The sequence below is a fragment of the Myxocyprinus asiaticus genome, chromosome 35, assembly GCF_019703515.2.
Source record: "Myxocyprinus asiaticus isolate MX2 ecotype Aquarium Trade chromosome 35, UBuf_Myxa_2, whole genome shotgun sequence".
NCBI lineage: Eukaryota > Metazoa > Chordata > Actinopteri > Cypriniformes > Catostomidae > Myxocyprinus > Myxocyprinus asiaticus.
The window spans coordinates 13777644-13796025 of record NC_059378.1 but is presented as its reverse complement, the minus strand read 5'-3'; the positions used below and the strand labels follow the sequence as shown (position 1 = coordinate 13796025).

General features: G+C 39.0%; 1 protein-coding gene across 8 annotated transcripts in view; it reads right to left on the bottom strand.

Annotated features, from left to right (window-relative positions):
- Positions 1-771: 771 nt before the first annotated feature.
- LOC127426266 (death-inducer obliterator 1-like) overlaps positions 772-18382 on the bottom strand; it is a 32722-nt gene continuing 15111 nt past the window's right edge. For 4 of the 8 annotated variants that reach the window (XM_051672942.1, XM_051672948.1, XM_051672943.1 and 1 more), the window contains 12 exons: positions 16717-16926; positions 16101-16311; positions 12918-13509; positions 10617-10776; positions 10396-10512; positions 10110-10271; positions 9694-9850; positions 7148-7646; positions 6713-6863; positions 6487-6576; positions 6209-6404; positions 772-5003 (listed from right to left, as the gene is read on the bottom strand). In XM_051672942.1, coding sequence (XP_051528902.1) covers positions 1240-5003; positions 6209-6404; positions 6487-6576; positions 6713-6863; positions 7148-7646; positions 9694-9850; positions 10110-10271; positions 10396-10512; positions 10617-10776; positions 12918-13509; positions 16101-16311; positions 16717-16926 — 6309 coding nt within the window. In that variant the 3' untranslated portion in view covers positions 772-1239. The remainder of the gene's footprint in view (positions 5004-6208; positions 6405-6486; positions 6577-6712; positions 6864-7147; positions 7647-9693; positions 9851-10109; positions 10272-10395; positions 10513-10616; positions 10777-12917; positions 13510-16100; positions 16312-16716; positions 16927-18382) is intronic. The other 4 variants (XM_051672945.1, XM_051672947.1, XM_051672946.1 and 1 more) reach the window with 4 other exon arrangements.

The following is an 18382-nucleotide window of genomic DNA, read 5'->3' as shown; positions in this document are numbered from 1 at the left end:
GGAGATTGATAGTAAAAAAAAAAAAAGGACTAATATTGATCTGTTATTCACCCACATCTATCATATCACTTCTGAAGATATAGATTTAACCACTAGAGTCACATGAATTATGTTTACGCTGCCTTTATGTGCTTTTTGGAGCACATACCAGAATTTATCTGGTCTTTTTGGTGAAAATGATTGTCATTTTAAAGTGCATAGAATTTTGTAAGAACAATTTTAAAAATACCACACATAAATTGCCCTTATACTGACAGATATCACTGAAAAAATAGTCTAATTCGGTCTAGAGGAACTGAAAATGATAATACCACTTTTAAGTGACACTGAAATGTAATTAAATGACACATGGGTGATACCTTTTAACATATAACACTGCTTATGTACAAAAAATGAAACAAACTGATAAAATGTATATCTTGAATGCACTTAGTCACTTTAGATAAAAGCGTCTGCCAAATGCATAAACGTAAATGTAATTAAGGCCAGCACACTCTTGGCCAACATGTTTTTATCTGTTGTAACCCTTTATTTTTTAAACATCAATCTTTATCAAAATCTAGTAGTCTTGAACTTTACAAAGCGTTCTGGGACCATTTAAACAGTATGTTTCTTTTAAACCACACAGTTTATCCTACTTAATATTTTAAGTCTTATTGGTCATATATAAAATGTTCTAAACTATTATAGACCCTGTATGAAACTAGACTTTGTATGAAAATATTTTATTCAGAATATCCAAGACAGCAGAGAAAATATTGCACAAAGATATTCATTATAATCACAGAGAGGATTTATTTGAGCTTTAACGATACAAAGACCTTCTACTGAGGACAACTTTCTTTTCCTTATAATTTTAAAGCTATATGGCTTTCAATTTCTCTATTTTGAAAAAAACAAAAGTCGTTAAAACGTACCGGTATATACACAAATACATACATATTTACATGTATTGTTTTTTTTTTCTGTTACTTTCTTTTCATAGGTTTTTTTTCTTTATATAAAACAGCAGTACGTGGAGAGAGTATTTTGTGCTGACAAAATTATCACTAGGAGTACACCTATAGATGTTATCAGCATCAATGACTTTAAATGTAAAAAGGATAAAATATTCAAAAAAAAAAAAACAAAACAAAAAAAAAAGGTACAAAAAGGGAGGTTCAAGCGCAACTTTCAAATCCACACAAATTTAGAAGAAAAAAAACATTCAGAAAAATGTCCTTCCAAGATGAATGAACTTCATGATGCAGTTTCAGACTCTGTAGACTTTGCCCTCCAGTTGTCAGATCTTTCTCTTTTGTAATTATTTTTTTCTTTGCTCCTGCTCCTGTCCCGTCTGTCTCTGTCTTTCTCCTTTCCTCTATCTTTATCCCGATCTCTTCTGTCACGGTCTTTTCCACGTTCTCGTTCACGACTCCTTGAGCGTTCTCTTCTCCTGTCCCTGCTGTCACGATCTCGGTCACGATCTCTTTCTCGGTCTCTGTTCTTGGCTCGATCTCGATCATGGTCTTTTCTGTCCTGCTCTCTCTCCCTGCCTCGGTCTCTATCTCGATCCCGGTCTCTCCTCTTGTCTCCTTCTCCATCCCGGTCTCTCTTCTTGTCTGCATCTCCATCCCGGTCCCTCCTCTTGTCTCCATCTCCATCCCGGTCCCTCCTCTTGTCTCCATCTCCATCCCGGTCCCTCCTCTTGTCCCCATCTCCATCCCGGTCCCTCCTCTTGTCCCCATCTCCATCCCGGTCTCTCCTCTTATCTGCATCTCCATCCCGGTCCCTCCTCTTGTCTCCATCTCCATCCCGGTCTCTCCTTTTGTCTCCATCTCCATCTCTGTATCGCTCAGATTCTCTGCCCCTACTGCGATCCCTCTCTCTGCTATGCTCCTTTTCCCTTTCCCGGCTGCGACCCCGCTCCCTCTCTCTTTCTCTGCTCCGGTCTCTTTCACGATCCCTTTCTCTGCCTCTGTCCCATTCATGTTCCCTGTTCCAGCCCCATGATCTTCCACCATGAGCACCTTCTCGATCTCTCTCCCTCCTCCTATCTTCAGACAAATCACGCTGCCTCTCTTCAGACAATCGTGAAGGGCCATCTCTGTCACGAGACCCACCATCAAACCTACTTGGACGGTTGTGAGGCTCTGAACCATCTCTAGTGGAGCAGCTTCGCCGCCTCATTTCAGGGGAGTGCCGCCTCCAGTGGTCATCACGGTGGGTGTCTGGACTGTGTCCACCTACACGACCCTGTACTGGGATGGGACCATCAGGAGGTGTTGGAAGCAGAGGCCCACGAACAGGTCTAACATCACTTGGGTTATCATCATTATAGCTATATCGTGCTGGCTGGCCGACAGCTTCCTTATCAAAATGTCCTGGTGGAGGACCCCTTGGCCCACCGAACTGCTGCACTGATGGTCCACAGTGCCTTTCGAAGTCTTGAGATGAACTCCCCCGTGGTTCCTCAAATGACCCTCTGTGTTGAGGTGAACCACGAAACTGGATTGCAGGTGGAAATCGCTGTCCTGACATATCACCTGTAGGACCAGGGGGTCCTCTTCTTCCATCAAAGTGGTTTGGTGATGGTCCCCTAAAAGGAGGCCCTTGTGAGGGTATTTGGGGTTTATCCATTCCCTGATGATATGAGCTTCCAGCATCATCATATTTATCACCAGGTCCTCTTGAAATATTAGATGGCTGTCCATGGTCCCCAATGTTATGAGGGGGAAGTGGTCCTCTTGGTCCTGGGAAGTGGGATGGTGGGTGGGCTCTATTATCAAAGTGATTTGGAGGGGGGCCTGGGAATGGCAGAGGTGGGCCCCTAGGTCCAGAGAAGTTAAAAGGAGGTGGAGGTCCATTAAATCTTTGTCCATCAAAGTTGGGAGGGGGTGGCCCATGTGGTGGAGGCCCTGGTAGTGGGCCTCTTGGTCTGATATGCTGAGGGGGCACTGAATTCATAGAATTATCAAATATCTGAGGAGGAGGACATCTCTGACCCATTGGTTGGAATGAAGGTGGTCCTCTTGGTGCAAAATTAGGAGGGGGTGGACCTCTTGGAGCATCATATTGAGAACCGCTCCCCCACTGATTCTGGTAAGGCGGATATGATCCGGTTGGTGGATACTTAGAGGGATCATTTTCTATGAGGGGTGGAGGTGGACCTTGCATTGGGGGAATTGGCATTGGCGGTGGCCCTGACATTGGAGGAGGGAGATGCATGGGTGGTGGAACAGTCATTGGTGGTGGGCCTTGCAATGGAGGTGGACCAAGAATGGGTGGAGGGCCAATAGGGGGAGGAAAAGACATTGGAGGTGGAATGTTTGGTGGGTTTGTTGTTGTTATGTGTTGTATATGGGAACTGTGAGAATCCATGTAAGATGAGTTGTCATGGATGACATTTTGTGGCATCCCTGAGTGTATAGAAGCAGATGATGAGGTACTGATTGTTGAAATGTTGTAATATGTGGTTGCAGTGGACTTAATAGGCTGTCCACTGGATGAACCTTGATCAGCTTTTAAAATACTTGCAGAATTAGGCCAAACCTCCTCAAAACTTTTACTCTCAGATTCAATGGGATCATCTTCAATTTTGGGTTCCTCTGGTTCGTTTTCCATATAGCTTTCAACTAACTCTGGGTCGATCTTGTCCCCTAATAATGGAATAGAAACCTCTGTGCTCTCTGTAATAGTGCTCTCTGTATTAAGGAAAGGCACCACTTCACTTTTGCTCTCTTCCGCAGGCTTGGATGATTCTGGTTGCAGGATGTCAGGCTGCACTTGTTGAGAATCCAAAATGGCAGTGACTTGTGAAAGAGGCATGTCTGTGGTTGTAGGAGGTTGCTCTACTGACGTATCAACAGTAATGTCCAGCTGTGTTGTTTGTGTGTCTGTGGTTGTGCAGGCTTCTGATGACGGTGTCTCTATCACTGCAGCTTGCTGTAGAGATGTGTCTATAGTAACAGGAGATTGCTCCTCTTTCTCTATAGAATCAGACGTCTGTCTTCTGTTTGCAGCTGCCTGTCTAGGATCCCTACTCTGCCTTGGGTCTCTTCTCTGGTTAATAATTTGAGCAGCTGAGCTCTTTGCTACTAATTCCTCAACCTTTTTACCAAGCTGCAACAACTGACTGTTAGCCAGCAGAGATGTAACAGGCTGAGAAATCAAAGTCTCTGGTATTTGTTGATTAATTGGTTCCTTATGACCCTCTAACTGCCGTTTCGGTTCCTCAGTTTGTTTGTTGTCTTCAAGCACTTTCTGCTGCTCAGTTAATTTCTTAGCACCTGGATCAACCCTAACATCATCAAAAATAGAGTCATCCTCAGGGTCATAAGCAATGTCATCCACCACACTAGAGGAGACCTCTGCTGGCTTAATTGCTGCAGATACTTTTGTTGTATCAGGGGTTTTTTCTGTACCATAGCCAACAGTTGGGTCATATTCTTCCTCAGGATCATATGGTCTATCATCCTGTACTTCAACCTCTTTACCCTTGCTTATTGCAAACTGCTGTACAATTGGGTCTAGCAGAGACACAGAAGGCACAGAGACCTCTACAGCATTTTGATCTGAAGGTGACAACGAGACATCAGAATCTTGTTTCTTCTTACCAAAAAGTGTTTTCAGGATAGTCTGAAGTGGTGTGGAAGAGACCGCAGGTGCTGCTGTGACATTGGATGATGGAGAATTATTGCCTGTGCTAGTGGTGATGTCAGGTGCTTTAACATTAGAGAGGATGGAAAACACAGAAGTTGCAACAGAACTTGAAGACTCAGAGGCATTGAGGGGTGGTGGGGTGCCTGGGGGAGTAGTGCTTATGGCATCAAGACTAGATCGAAGACCTTTGTCCTGTTTTATTTCAAATTTACTAACAATGGATGGTTTTGGAAGGCCTGTTTCATCATCCCTTAGAGTTTTAGGACGTTTTTCCTCATTCTCCAGAGGGGCTCCAGGACGCTTCTTGTCCTTCTGGCAAATCAACAACCCCAAGAGGAGATTGGGACGTGCTGGCTCCAGCCCTGCAACAAAATAATGATATCTTATTTGTCACTAGCTTACCAATAGGTACTCCCAATATAACGTATACTGCTCCAGATAAATAGTTCAGAATCATTAAAAAAATAAAAAAAATAAATTAAAAAAATACACATTGAGAGAGCTTGTTCCATATAATATATATAAAAACTTCAAACTGTTAATAGTATTATGATTTTGTATTACTCATAAAGCTTTATTCCCAATAGGGAGATATAATATTTTGATGTGACAACCAAATTATTCTCAAGAATAGGTAGATGTTAAGAAGCCAAACATTAAATAACTAAATCATTCCTAGAATTTAATGATTAAATATATTAACACAAAAATTGTTTTAACTTCTTAGACACCCATAACAAAATTTCTGAATTAATGTTGTAAGTCAAAGAATTTCATTAGTGACAGCACTACTAATGTTCATGTGGCAAACTTGTCATGCCAGTTCTAATTATTAAGTAACTTTTGTGCAACAGCTGGTCTCTGCTGATGAGCATTAGTCATTTTCACTCTCCTTGGGAGATCAGATGACTTCCTCGTCTTCCTCAAGATTCCTCAAGGCAGAACAGCATATAACTTACCGTGGTCACCATGATATATTACAGCTGGTCCCAGGCAGCATAGATGGCACCACTTTCATTTTAATTATAATTTTCAGCATGGTAGCTTGTATTTACAAGGATTTTACAATTATGTTTACATTTTATAGCTGTGGCAGTCATCGTGAATTTAAAATATATTATTTAGCACCTGTTCAAACAATTAAATATGAGCCTAATAAAACAAGGCTAAGACACATATCTAGGACATCAAGCTTGGATGCATGACATATTTTATTAGAAAATTTTGATGTTACATGACAACTTACAGACAGAAGACAACCAAAAAAGTAGTGTACAGATAAACATGCATTTATTGCAGAATTTTTAACATAGACTGGTTTATTGTTTTATATATATATATATATATATATATATATATATATATATATATATATATATATATACACAAAGTGTGGAACAAGCTCTCAATTCACAAAAGTGAAAATACACAGGTACTGTAACAATGCTTACCTGTTGTTAACATTAAAACATTTTTCTAACTCTCTCTTTGCTTTGGAAGAATAATCTGGGAAAATAATCAAATGATTCTTTAAAAGAGATCTTACAATATCCTTGTATATGCTTACCTGGTCCATCAAATGGTAGGAGCTTTGCAGGCAGTGGGTCTTTTGAGCTCAGAGGGATAAGGTAGAGGTCTTTAATGCGCTTGTTACTGTTAGCCACTACCCCAAACCGCTTACGGCTACTGAAATAAGAAAACAGAGACACATACGCCACCTCCTCCTCTTCAGTCGCAGGATGAAAACGAATGAGACAGAGTTCCTGAAAAAATAACACACAGGATCAGCTTGCAGCTCTCAATTCGTTTAGTGTACGTGAAATATATTTTTCCCTATTTTCATACTTTTGACAGTGAAGTCTTCAACTTTCCCACATAATCCCACACCGTGTGGGGCGATATTCTTCCACCAATATGAATGGTGTCAGGCAAGTCCTGCACAGCAAAAACAGCCATTAAATATTACTACAAAAAAAAAAAAAAAAAAAGTTAAACAATCCTAACTTTGTGACTGATGTTCCCTAATGAAAAATGTGTGATCATTTAAAATCTGGCCAAGCTTAACACAAACCTCCTTAATATGCTCGAATGATCCAGAAACCATGTAGGCTTTCGTGACGAACTTGGCAACAGTGTGCATGTTTATCAACCCTTTCCACATCATTTCCTGACCAGACAAGAACAAAGCTGTTTCACCCTCAGGACGGGGTTCTGATGCACTGCTGAAACACAAATGATAATCACATATTGCTTCTCTTCTGGCTAATCATTATCACGGTAGTTCAACACTTAGATTTAAACTTAGATTTATATTGTATTATATATCTGGTTGCTACAATGAAACACTGAACATATACTTTGCATCTCCACAAACCTGAAGGCCAAATGATTTCAAACGTACAATTACTTCTCACAGTCTTAATTTATCTATGGAATGTCAAAAATAATTTATTAAATTCTTATTTGTAGAATTTAGATATGCAAATTCTTAAATAGAGTGCTGCACCTGGCAGTATTGGACCCATAGTGCCGCACATCTTGCGAAGATGGCGGTTTTTGCATCACAGGTCTGGGTACCGATGCTGGGGCAGGAGGGGGCATAGGCAATGGACCCTTTGTTTCAACAACCACAGGCTCAGAAACCGGGATACTGGCTGGCATTGTTGGAACACTAATATCAGGAACAGTCTGAGACACAGGCAGAGATGACCGGTGACCTGCAGTACGAGGATCCCTTCGAGTTATTGTAACGGAGGAGACTGCTGGTACAGCTGCAGTGACTGGGGCCTGGACAACTGTCAAGACACTGCTTGGATCTTCCATCACAGACATAGTATCAGGCACAGCAGTCTCAACACCAGAATAAGACGACATTTGGGAAGGTTCTACAGCAGGGACTTTAGAAGACCGTGGCTCTAGTTTAGATTTAACAGGTGGCTCTGGCTTTTTAGAGACAGACATTTTGTTTTTTTTGGACGGTGGTTCGTCATCAGCAGACTTCTGACCTGAAAATAAAAACAAATACCAACATGAAATTGTGTGAACGCCACTGGTAGTAAAAAAAAGATTTGGAGTATATACACTGCCTGGTAGAGGTGGGGTACTCGAGTTCGGTCTCGAGTCCAATTTTAATGGACTTGGACTTGTCACGGACTAGGGTGCATTTTTACTCTGACTTGACTCTGACGCGAGCCTTTGGGACTCTGGATTTTTTCCCGAGTCCAGGGCATTTGATTTGTGATGCAATGAACAAAATAAAATAAATAAATAAAAATAACGAAACAGAAATTAACGGACAATCTGTCTGCAAGCAGTTGTAGCACCCCCTGATGTTGTGACGTAGCCAGAGTTTGTTTCACTGTGTTGAGCAAACACACCTGCAGAGCAGCACACTCAGTCAACATGCTTGAATGTTACTACGGAGGCTGCTGTTTACCGAGGTGGCTGGCATGACGAAAACATAAAGACAGGTATGTAGCCATTGTACTAGAAACTACCAGGCAGTTTTGCACGGCACCTGACAACTGGTAAAATCGTACGCGGCATTTGTCCAGCCAAGACGGTGCTCGCATCGCGGTTTCATCGTGGTTAATAACTTCATTAAGCCAAGTCACCCACATCACGTCTCTCAGTTTACTAAAACAACATATCAAAATAAAAATTCAGAAAAATATTATTAATATTGGGCTATTAAATCTTTTTAGGCATAATGTATCCACACAAGTAGGCATCTGTATTCTCTTGTGGTCCACGCAGTGCTGTGAACTTAAACTGGTCCTTGATGAATTAACTGTAACATTTTAAATAGTCACGGAAATTTTTTATTGCTAAAGCAGACTGCAACTCTGAAAAACAGGCACCTATTTATTGTTTTTCTATTTTAAAAGCATCGACGAGCTGCTTAAAACATGTTCTTTTACAGTTTTTTCCACAATAAAATGCACAATGAAATAAGTTATTTTAGGCAGCGAAATGTTTTATTTATTATTTAATTATAGATTGGGTGACCAGACGTCCCGGTTTATTACACAGGACAGTACCGGATTTTGGTAGGGTCACTGCTTTTCTTCTTAAATTAAATCTCCTCATTGTCCTTCTCGCTATTGTCTCTGGTGTCATTTGCAGAGAAGAAAATCAATTTTGTTGCCTTGCATGTTGATTTGACAATACATTCATTCTTGTCTTCAGCAAATCAGCTGAAATGTGTCTGGTTACGACGGCAATAATTTTCATAATTTTCCCTGAGAGCATGGAGGTACATCACACAAGTGTCACATTCAGACAGCTACACTGCACATTTTACATAGTACAAGCACTTAAAGGAATATTCCGGGTTCAATACAAGTTAAGCTCAATTGACAGCATTTGTGGCATAATGTTGATAACAACAAAACATTATTTTGACTCGTCCCTCCTTTTCTTTAAAAAAAGCAAAAATTGAGGTTACAGTGAGGCACTTACAATGAAAGTGAATGGGGGCCATTTTTTTAATGTTAAAATACTCACTGTTTCAAAAGTATAGCCACAAGACCTAAACAATGTGTGTGTTAACATGATTTAAGTGTGATAAAATCACTTATTAACCTTCTCTGTGTAAAGTTATAGCAAATTTTACAACTTCTTTGCCATGACGATGTAATGTCAAGAAACCCTAAAACGACTGTAAACAATTAAGATATAAACAACTTTACAGCTCAAATAATACACCAGTTTTAACAGCAGAATTAATGTAAGTGCTTTTATAAAATTATAAGCTTCACATTTCTTTTAAACCCTCCTAAAATTGGCCACATTCCCTTTCATTTTCCCCATTCACTTCCATTGTAAGGGCCTCACTGTAACCTCAATAGGCTACGTGGAATGCAATAATGAAAGGCTCTTAATTATCTGCTTATTTAATTCCAAATGACGATTTTTTTTTACATTTTTTTTAGCCAGGCAGTGTATAAGACTAGTTGTAGCAAGTGGTGTAAAGGGTGACTATCAATAATTCTAAGGGATTTCAAATGTAGTTAATTATTATATTCTGTCATCATAATGATATATTCACACCTGTACAGATCTTGCAGTTTAGGTCAAACAGATGAGCCCTGTGCTCTGCTGTAGTGTCTTTAAGCATACTACTGAAGATATCTGGCATTGCACTGCTCTTCCCAGTGGAGATAGAGGTGTGTGGCACAGAAGTAGGACGTGTGTCCTCCTGGGGGTCCTGTCAAAAAAAAAAAAAAAAAAGGCCAGTGAACAATGTTATACTTTGTATACTATTCTCAACCATTTTCATACATGTTTATGGGCAACTAGTGAACAATGTAAAGAGAGCACATATTAAAATGAGAAAGTTATAGCAGGTATGAGAAACAGAGCCTAGCAAATAATGCATTCAGGAAATTGTGCTTTGGGTGTCTGAAATGGGAGAGGGACAGAGAGAGGTGTGGAAAAATGGACAGATCAGGAAAGCCAGCACTTACAGCAGCAGAAGCCAAGCAGGGAGATTGGGAAGTGGCAGGCATACATACATCTCCATCAGACATTGGAGGAGCTTCCTCCATGTCTACATCTGGGGGTGCACCTTCTTGTCTGGATCCAGTTTTGGGCTGTCCTGGTTGGGATCTCCCACTTATATCCAGACCCTTATTGGAATGAGTGCATAATTACAGCATACAGTAGAAAGACATAATTAACATGGCTGATACATATTCTGCACCCATTTCAATCTTACTATTTTACCCGGACAAGCTCAAAAGTCTGTTTTACCTCAGAGATCTCAGTCTTTCTCCAATCTGACATCTCCTTGGAAAGAAGTTCTTCTGGACTCAACCTTACCAGCCTGAAAGGACTGATCTCACTACCAACCACACGATAGAACAGGCCCTGCCACACAGAAGAATACAAGAACAATTCTCAGCATTGCTGCACCTTATGGAGCTACTTAAGAACATAAGCACACAAAAATAGTACTTCAGTAAGTCACTGACCTTGTTTTTAGGGTCCTTCAGGTTGAACATAAGGGACCTGTACTTGTTCTTGTACTTGTTATCAGTGTTCATATAAAGACTAAACATCTCCTTCTCAATGCTGATCGCCAGCTTTCCCACTTCATTCTCAGACATGGATAGATCATCACTGTCACTCACCCTGTGGCACAATAAGCAATTCACACATTGATAATAATTATGACTTCCATAATTATTCACATCTATTGGAATTGCATTCTAAACCATTTTTAAAATAAAACATTAAATGACTGTCCTTCAAAAGAACATATGGTAAACACTATTTTTTTAATGCAAAAACGTTTTTTATGTTTTTATTCAACAGCTTATGCAATGTGACAAATAGAACCAAAAATTTCTATCTGATTGAACCTCAATTCCTTTTTAATGTCTATTTATATCATTTTCAACATCAGTTTTTTCTTACTTCATTTCAAACCTGAAGTCTGGTTTAGTGCAGAGGTTTAAACACTGCTATATATACTGAGGGAGTTTGTGTTTGTTGTCTCACTGAGCATGAGCTAACAGATCTGTGTAAGTACCATTGTAATGAATTAATAGTTAAAACTACTGCATCAAAGCAAGGCCACAATCTGTCAGGGCATGTCGATTTGAGGCTGCATATGAATAAGGATAAGCCTGCAGGCAATAATGCGGTGGTTGCAACAACCCAGTTATTCATACGACAGATTAAAATAAAATGTATAATATATATATATATATATATATATATATATATATATATATATATATATATAGAATATCAGTAAGAAGAGGGAATTACTACAAAGCCCAATGTTGTGTGGGGGAAAGGGAGGAAAGTATACTTGGAAGAAGCAAAGATAGAGAAGGGCTTACTACATACTGCGCAGTAAACACTGTATACTGCCTACTGCTTAAAAAATATAGTATGTGAAGCAGCAGTTGCAACGATTAACTTTTCCAACACGACCTAGTGCTTACTGTGTACAATATACACTCACTGAGCACTTTACTAGGAACACTATGGTCCAAGTAAAATTCCCAACGTGGTTTTCTATTGTAGCCCATCCGCCTCAAGGTTCGACGTGTTGTGCATTCTGAGATGCTATTCTGCTCACTACAATTGTACAGAGTGGCTTTCTGTCAGCTCAAATCAGTCTGCATGTTTAATTAGTGCCATCCAGTTATTCTCAGAAATAAAAACGTCTATATTACATTTTTAATCCTTATTGTCTGGTCTAATTATAAGTCAAGAAAGAGGCTGAGTTTGGAATTGCATACTACCTTACTTCCCTTACCATTTCTGCCTATTTTATCTGTAAGAGTAGTAGTATGCCATTCCAAAACAAGCCAGAGACTTTAAAAATCATGGATGACATTACTTCTAGTTCATTCATCACATGAAAATGGAAGGTCATTAGCATATTGTGCAAAAAATAAATAAATGAATAAACAAGTGCTTTCTGTGCACAATATACACTCACTGAGCACTTTACTAGGAACACTATGGTCCTAATAAAATTCCCAGTGTGGTTTTCTGCTATTGTAGCCCATCCGCCTCAAGGTTCGACGTGTTGTGCATTCTGAGATGCTATTCTGCTCACTACAATTGTACAGAGTGGTTATCTGTCAGCTCAAATCAGTCTGCATGTTTAATTAGTGCCATCCAGTTATTCTCAGAAATAAAAACGTCTATATTACATTTTTAATCCTTATTGTCTGGTCTAATTATAAGTCAAGAAAGAGGCTGAGTTTGGAATTGCATACTACCTTACTTCCCTTACCATTTCTGCCTATTTTATCTGTAAGAGTAGTAGTATGCCATTCCAAAACAAGCCAGAGACTTTAAAAATCATGGATGACATTACTTCTGGTTCATTCATCACATGAAAATGGAAGGTCATTAGCATATTGTGCAAAAAATAAATAAATGAATAAACAAGTGCTTTCTGTGCACAATATACACTCACTGAGCACTTTACTAGGAACACTATGGTCCTAATAAAATTCCCAGTGTGGTTTTCTGCTATTGTAGCCCATCCGCCTCAAGGTTCGACGTGTTGTGCATTCTGAGATGCTATTCTGCTCACTACAATTGTACAGAGTGTCTTTCTGTCAGCTCAAATCAGTCTGAACATTCTCCGTTGACCTCTCTAATCAACAAGGGGTTTCCATTCACAGAACTGCTGCTCACTGGATTTTTTTTATACTTAATTGATGCAAAAACGATTCTAGTAAAAAATATAATTGTGCCAGATCAAAGTATTTCTCTGTAAACCTTTTATATCTGAAACCTCTCACCTTTTGTACAGAATATCAGTCAGTGACCGTCTGATGTTGGATCTCATCTGGTTGTTGGGTGGTGGCTGTGGTGGAGCAGAGGGGGGTGGAGGTTGGGTTGGTTTAGACACTGGATGTTGAATGGACGGAATGGATGACATTGGTGAGGGTGGGGTTCTAGAAATTGGAGAGGGACCAGCCTCTGCAGATTCCTTTGGCACAGTCTGTGGCTGCTTTTTGGGGATTGTAAAGGTGCTTTTGGCAACTCTGAGAGCTCCAGAGGCATGGTGCCGAGATCCTGGAGGGCCTGATGGCGATAAGACAGGAATTGGTGGTGGTGGTGGAGGTCCTGGCTTCTTGGATTTGCCCAATTTGCATTGTGGTGGGGGCCGTTTCCTCAAGTCTCTGGCACTGCTCAAAGGTGCTGTACTTGTTTTGCCTTTGGTAGGAGTAGAGGTGGCAGCAGCTCCTTTTATGCCTTTTGAGGCAGGAGACTTTTTCCCACCTTTGGGAGCAACATTTGAAGCAGGAGATTTCTTGTCAGCAGATGTTGTCTCCTTCTCTGGTTTGACTCCTTCATTGTCCTCCTTGTCTTTGTCTTTTTGGATAGCTGCTGGAAAACAAAATAAATGAAATCATAAAACACAGAAATTGGGAAATTATTCTACAATACAAAGAATATAAGGTACAACATGTTAAATCTTGCATTTAAAAATAAGACTCCACTGCTCTTCAGTTGGCTAATGAAAAACAGCAAAAGGCTGTGTGAATGGTTCATTTCACATATTTTAGTGCCTTGCCTTGACATTGTAATCCCTTTCCCATGCTACTGAATATGATAAAGAGTGCCAACACCACTTAAAGGTTAAGTTTAGGAATCAAACAAGAAAAGGTTTTGTGTGACATGTCAGTTTTATTTTAGAAAATATACTTACAAGAATCCTTACGCCAGTGTTTGAAGTGCAACCTGATTCAAAACTTTAAATTCACATACATGTATTTCTCCATGTGAAATTCAATTGAATGGGTTCTTTAAACCATTAGTTTATCACAGTATCACTAGAAATCAATGGTTTATGAACTAACTAACTGGAGTACAATGCTGCTATATGTGGAGAAAATTGAGAGAACTTCCAAGTACATCAATTTCTATGCAAAAACATCTATGGCTTAACCTCAAAGGCCTTAAAGTGATTGATTACTCAAAGAGCAAACGTTTACTTGATTTTGGTTGTTTTCAATATTTTGGCATGTTGTACACCTCTAATCCAATTAAATCCCTTGGAAAAAGTCAGATACATCTCTCTTAAAACTGACTGTCACTGTACTGTCAACACACACCAGCATAGTATGTAAGTATATAAAGCTTTGAGTTAAATCTTGATGTAATAATTCAAAAATATTTCATGAATTTATATAGGTCTGATATGGAAAAATTTATATTTAATATTGAAACAGAAATATGTAATTAGTTTGTGCAGTAGTAATGGTTCTCCGCTCTGAAATTAATTACTGGTATTGCACAATGGCATCATTATTAAGTGCTTTGATGCTGTAGGAACACTGTGTACTTGCACTTCAAAGTAATCACATTCATGTGTTATCCACATCTGACAAATTTATCATCTTGATCAATGTTGAAAATATGGGACACAAACAACCCAAGACAATCTAATGTACACAAAAAGCGCTATGCCATATTCATAAGACTCAAAAATCTTGGACCAAGACACAAGAAATTATTGGAAATATTAATTTCTAGCTTCTTCATTCACTGATATCAAACAAATACCCTACATTCAATTTATGGAGTCCTTTTCTTTGTTATTTTTGCAGCTGAAGTGACAACTTGTTCCAAGTCAACAATTCCTACAAGTGCATCAAACCAAATCATGATCCAGAACATTTTTCAAAGTTCAATCTCTACTTCAAATCAACTGTACTCAGCTTACAACATGTAATCTAACCTCTCATTACGTACTCATTTCACACCTAAATATGAACTTAAGAACACGCACATCAGCGTGTTTACAATCTGTGTAGATATATATATACATTGCTTAACATTTCCCTGTGTGCTGCAATAATCTGTAGTTGACTTGCTGTAGGGTGATATGGTGTCCTCAGCTGCTCTTGAGTGGTCCTCATAACTTCACAGCTCACACTCTGGGCTCTTGGGACTTTTCTGAACTCCACAGTTCTCCTCTTGGGATGGATCCATGGATTGTAGGCTCTTTATTTCAAATCTTGCTGTGACATTTTGCTGATGTCTGACAAAGGCCAAAAACAGGCAGAGGCCATGCCATCCAATGTTGTAATCTAATAAATAAACTTCTCTCACAAGTGAAGCACAGGGCCATCGGTATTATCTGCAATTATACTTTATTTTGAATGCCACTTGAAATCTCCACTGCAGATTTATAAATGCAGTGCATGCAAGTCACATGAATATTAAATTAAAAGTGGTTAGTGTAATGAAAATTTAGCACCGAAGTCAAATGTCTAAGTGATCAGACATCATCTTTCTTAGTCAAGGAGCGCAGGTGAAAGACATAAAAACCTACCTGTTCAGGTGTGCGATCAATATATCTTTTTGCATTAAGTTAATGTCCCCAATGACGAAAGGAACTGGAGATGGTAATAGTGTTCCATACACTAATAATTTCAATCACATGCTGACAGACATAACATATATACCTTGGCCAGAAAGCATTACAAATGTATATCATGGCAAGGCACTACAATTTGCACTCCAAGATTACATATTTTTACTTTAGATTAAGTTACTTTGTATAGACTGTAAAATACAGTCTTTATGCATTTTAGATCAATTACTTACCATTTTCTTTTATAAGCTTACCTGTTCTGGAGCTTTGAATAGCTTCGCAAATACCTGATGCAGGCACTTTCAAAACTGTTACATCTAGCAGTGTTACATGAAAACACTGACAACATTTTTTTAAATGTAGCGTAGGATGTCCGACTTAGAACCTTTCATAATTATAGCTGTGCTAACATTTTCCAGTGCAAATATCCCTTTAAAAGCATGTAATTTCAATTATTTCGGTCCAATTGTCACAGAAAATGTGCAGGATTGGCAGATCTGTGATCTCATCAGCTAGGCTGCAACAATTTCCCTCTGCTGTTCTTGACAGTTCAACAGGTAAACAATAAAGTGTAGAAAACCCTCAGAGAGATACATACACGCTTTGTTTAACACAGATGCTGATAAGGGTGTAGTCTTTTCTGGCGTTACTGCAATGTAATTATGGTCACTGGACCAGGATGACATGGCTGGCGGAGGCGGTTGCTCCTCAGCATGTTTGTCTTCATCATCGTCATCCTCATCTGTCTGAGACTCTGATTCCTTAGTGTCAGCTTGGTTAGAGGATCTCCTTTTAGGGCCAGAACCCCTCTACAGACAAGAACAAAAGGTTTCATAAGTTTAAGAATAATAAAAAAAATAAAATAAAAAAATAAAAAAAAGAACAAAATATAGCACTCGACCTATATAAATTATTATATAGTAAATAAACTATAGTCAAATAGTTTTAAATGTAAAAAAAAAACAATTCTTTGTACAATTTATATAGGTCGAGTGCTATATTTTGCTTTTTTTTTTTACATTCAAATCCTCAGATTTTTTAATTACTTTGTATTATGAAGAAAATCTGATACAATACCAGTTTACCTGATGTATCTTGCACATTAATTAACAACCTCTGCAGTTATGCCTAATGAGCAAAGTAACTGTATTTACAAGCTCTATTTCAACTATAATACACTTTACAGGGCTATAATTTCTGTTTATTTGTAATACCTTATGCAGCGATTTATTAGTGTTCTTTTTAGGCTTGCCCCTTTCTTTCTGTTTGGAGTCTTTTCCATCTATGGTAATGGTCTTCATGGCGGCTGCGGCGTGTCTGAGTATGCAGTCATTCCCACAGTAGACGGTGTCAGGGAGGGCATCTCTCTCACATCCAGGGCCAATGCACTTTGGGAGAGAAGACCCCTCGGCTGCAGTCACCTGCTGAAAACTCGGGGATGTCAAACCTTTGTGGCCACTAAGTTGTGGCAAAAGAACACCATTGTCCGCAATGTCTAATGCATAGTGGAGTGCAGTTCTTAATATGCTGTTCTCATAAATGGCTCATAATCTTCTGAGAACCCAATGATTTTGCATAATGATTTTTTTTACTTTTGCTTTAAGGACAGATGGACACTTACCAAAAATCGTTGCCAATAGATATGGCAAAACACAGCTAATACTACACAAACGTAACAATCTAGTATCAATTATTAGTCCTTTAATTGTCTTGGCCTTATAATAGTAATAGCCTTTATTGATGAGGTGATCACCCTTAAAGTATTTCTCTTTATTATGTGCATTACAGCACCCATAAAATCCACATGATGAGATCAACATTTATATGAATTTAATAAGATGGCTTTACACCATGTCCTAACAAGACGCGATGCAGCGACACACAATAAAACGTATCTTTTCAATGTTTTTGTACTAACCAACCGTGACACAAAACGAGCGATAGGGCATTCTATTTTTGCAATGGTTTCGATTTCTGCGACGTAGCGCCAGCCAACGCAGTCAACAGATAGGTCTAAAATAATCCTTATTGCAGTATATTAAAGCCGGCATCTCATTAGCCGGTTCAGAAAAACTTCAATTTTGGCCGAGGGCGTCATACACCTACCGAATGTTGTGCTTGAGGTCTCGTTCTCTTCAGCCAGAGCTCTGTCTCTCACTCACACACACACGTTCAGAATGGTAGTGGGGAGACATCCTTGCTCGTTCCAATTTTCCCTCTGCTTCCGTTACGTGGAGATTAGAGACATAAAAACAGGAGTACCGCGTGACATAACAGACATATCATATCAGTCATAACAGACTGAAGGAGGATGCGATTCAAAAGTAACTTTGCCCTGTGTATGTGTGTGATTGTGTATTTATCCCTTCGGGGCTTGCAATAGAAAGCGTTACGGAGCTTCAGTGAGAAAATGATTTGCGTTCAATAAACACACTGCTCCGTCTGTGATAGCTCTGATTTCTACATTTTATTGTCAACAATCCTCATTTTAGTGTATGAATATCGCGGTGTCGCATCGCGTCTGGTGTGGACAGGCAGATAGCTTGTCGCTGGAATCTTATCGCATCTGGTTAGGATGAAGTGAGATGGAGAAATTTAAATGTTTTTTTTAGATAATAAAAGTACACCATTACTGAGAACAACAACTCAAATGTGAAACCCATGTTTTTTTCATGCTTCTTAAATGGCATTAAAAAGTGCCACATTTCTATGACAGAAGAAATATTTCCTTAATTATTTTCGAATGTCAAAATTCTAGTGGTCAGAACTGCTGTGATAATCATAATTGTACTATACACTGAAACATAGTTAAGCTAGTTTAAGTTTAAAATTAAAATGTCACTTGCAATAAAACCCTGTGAAAGACGTCAAAAACCATGC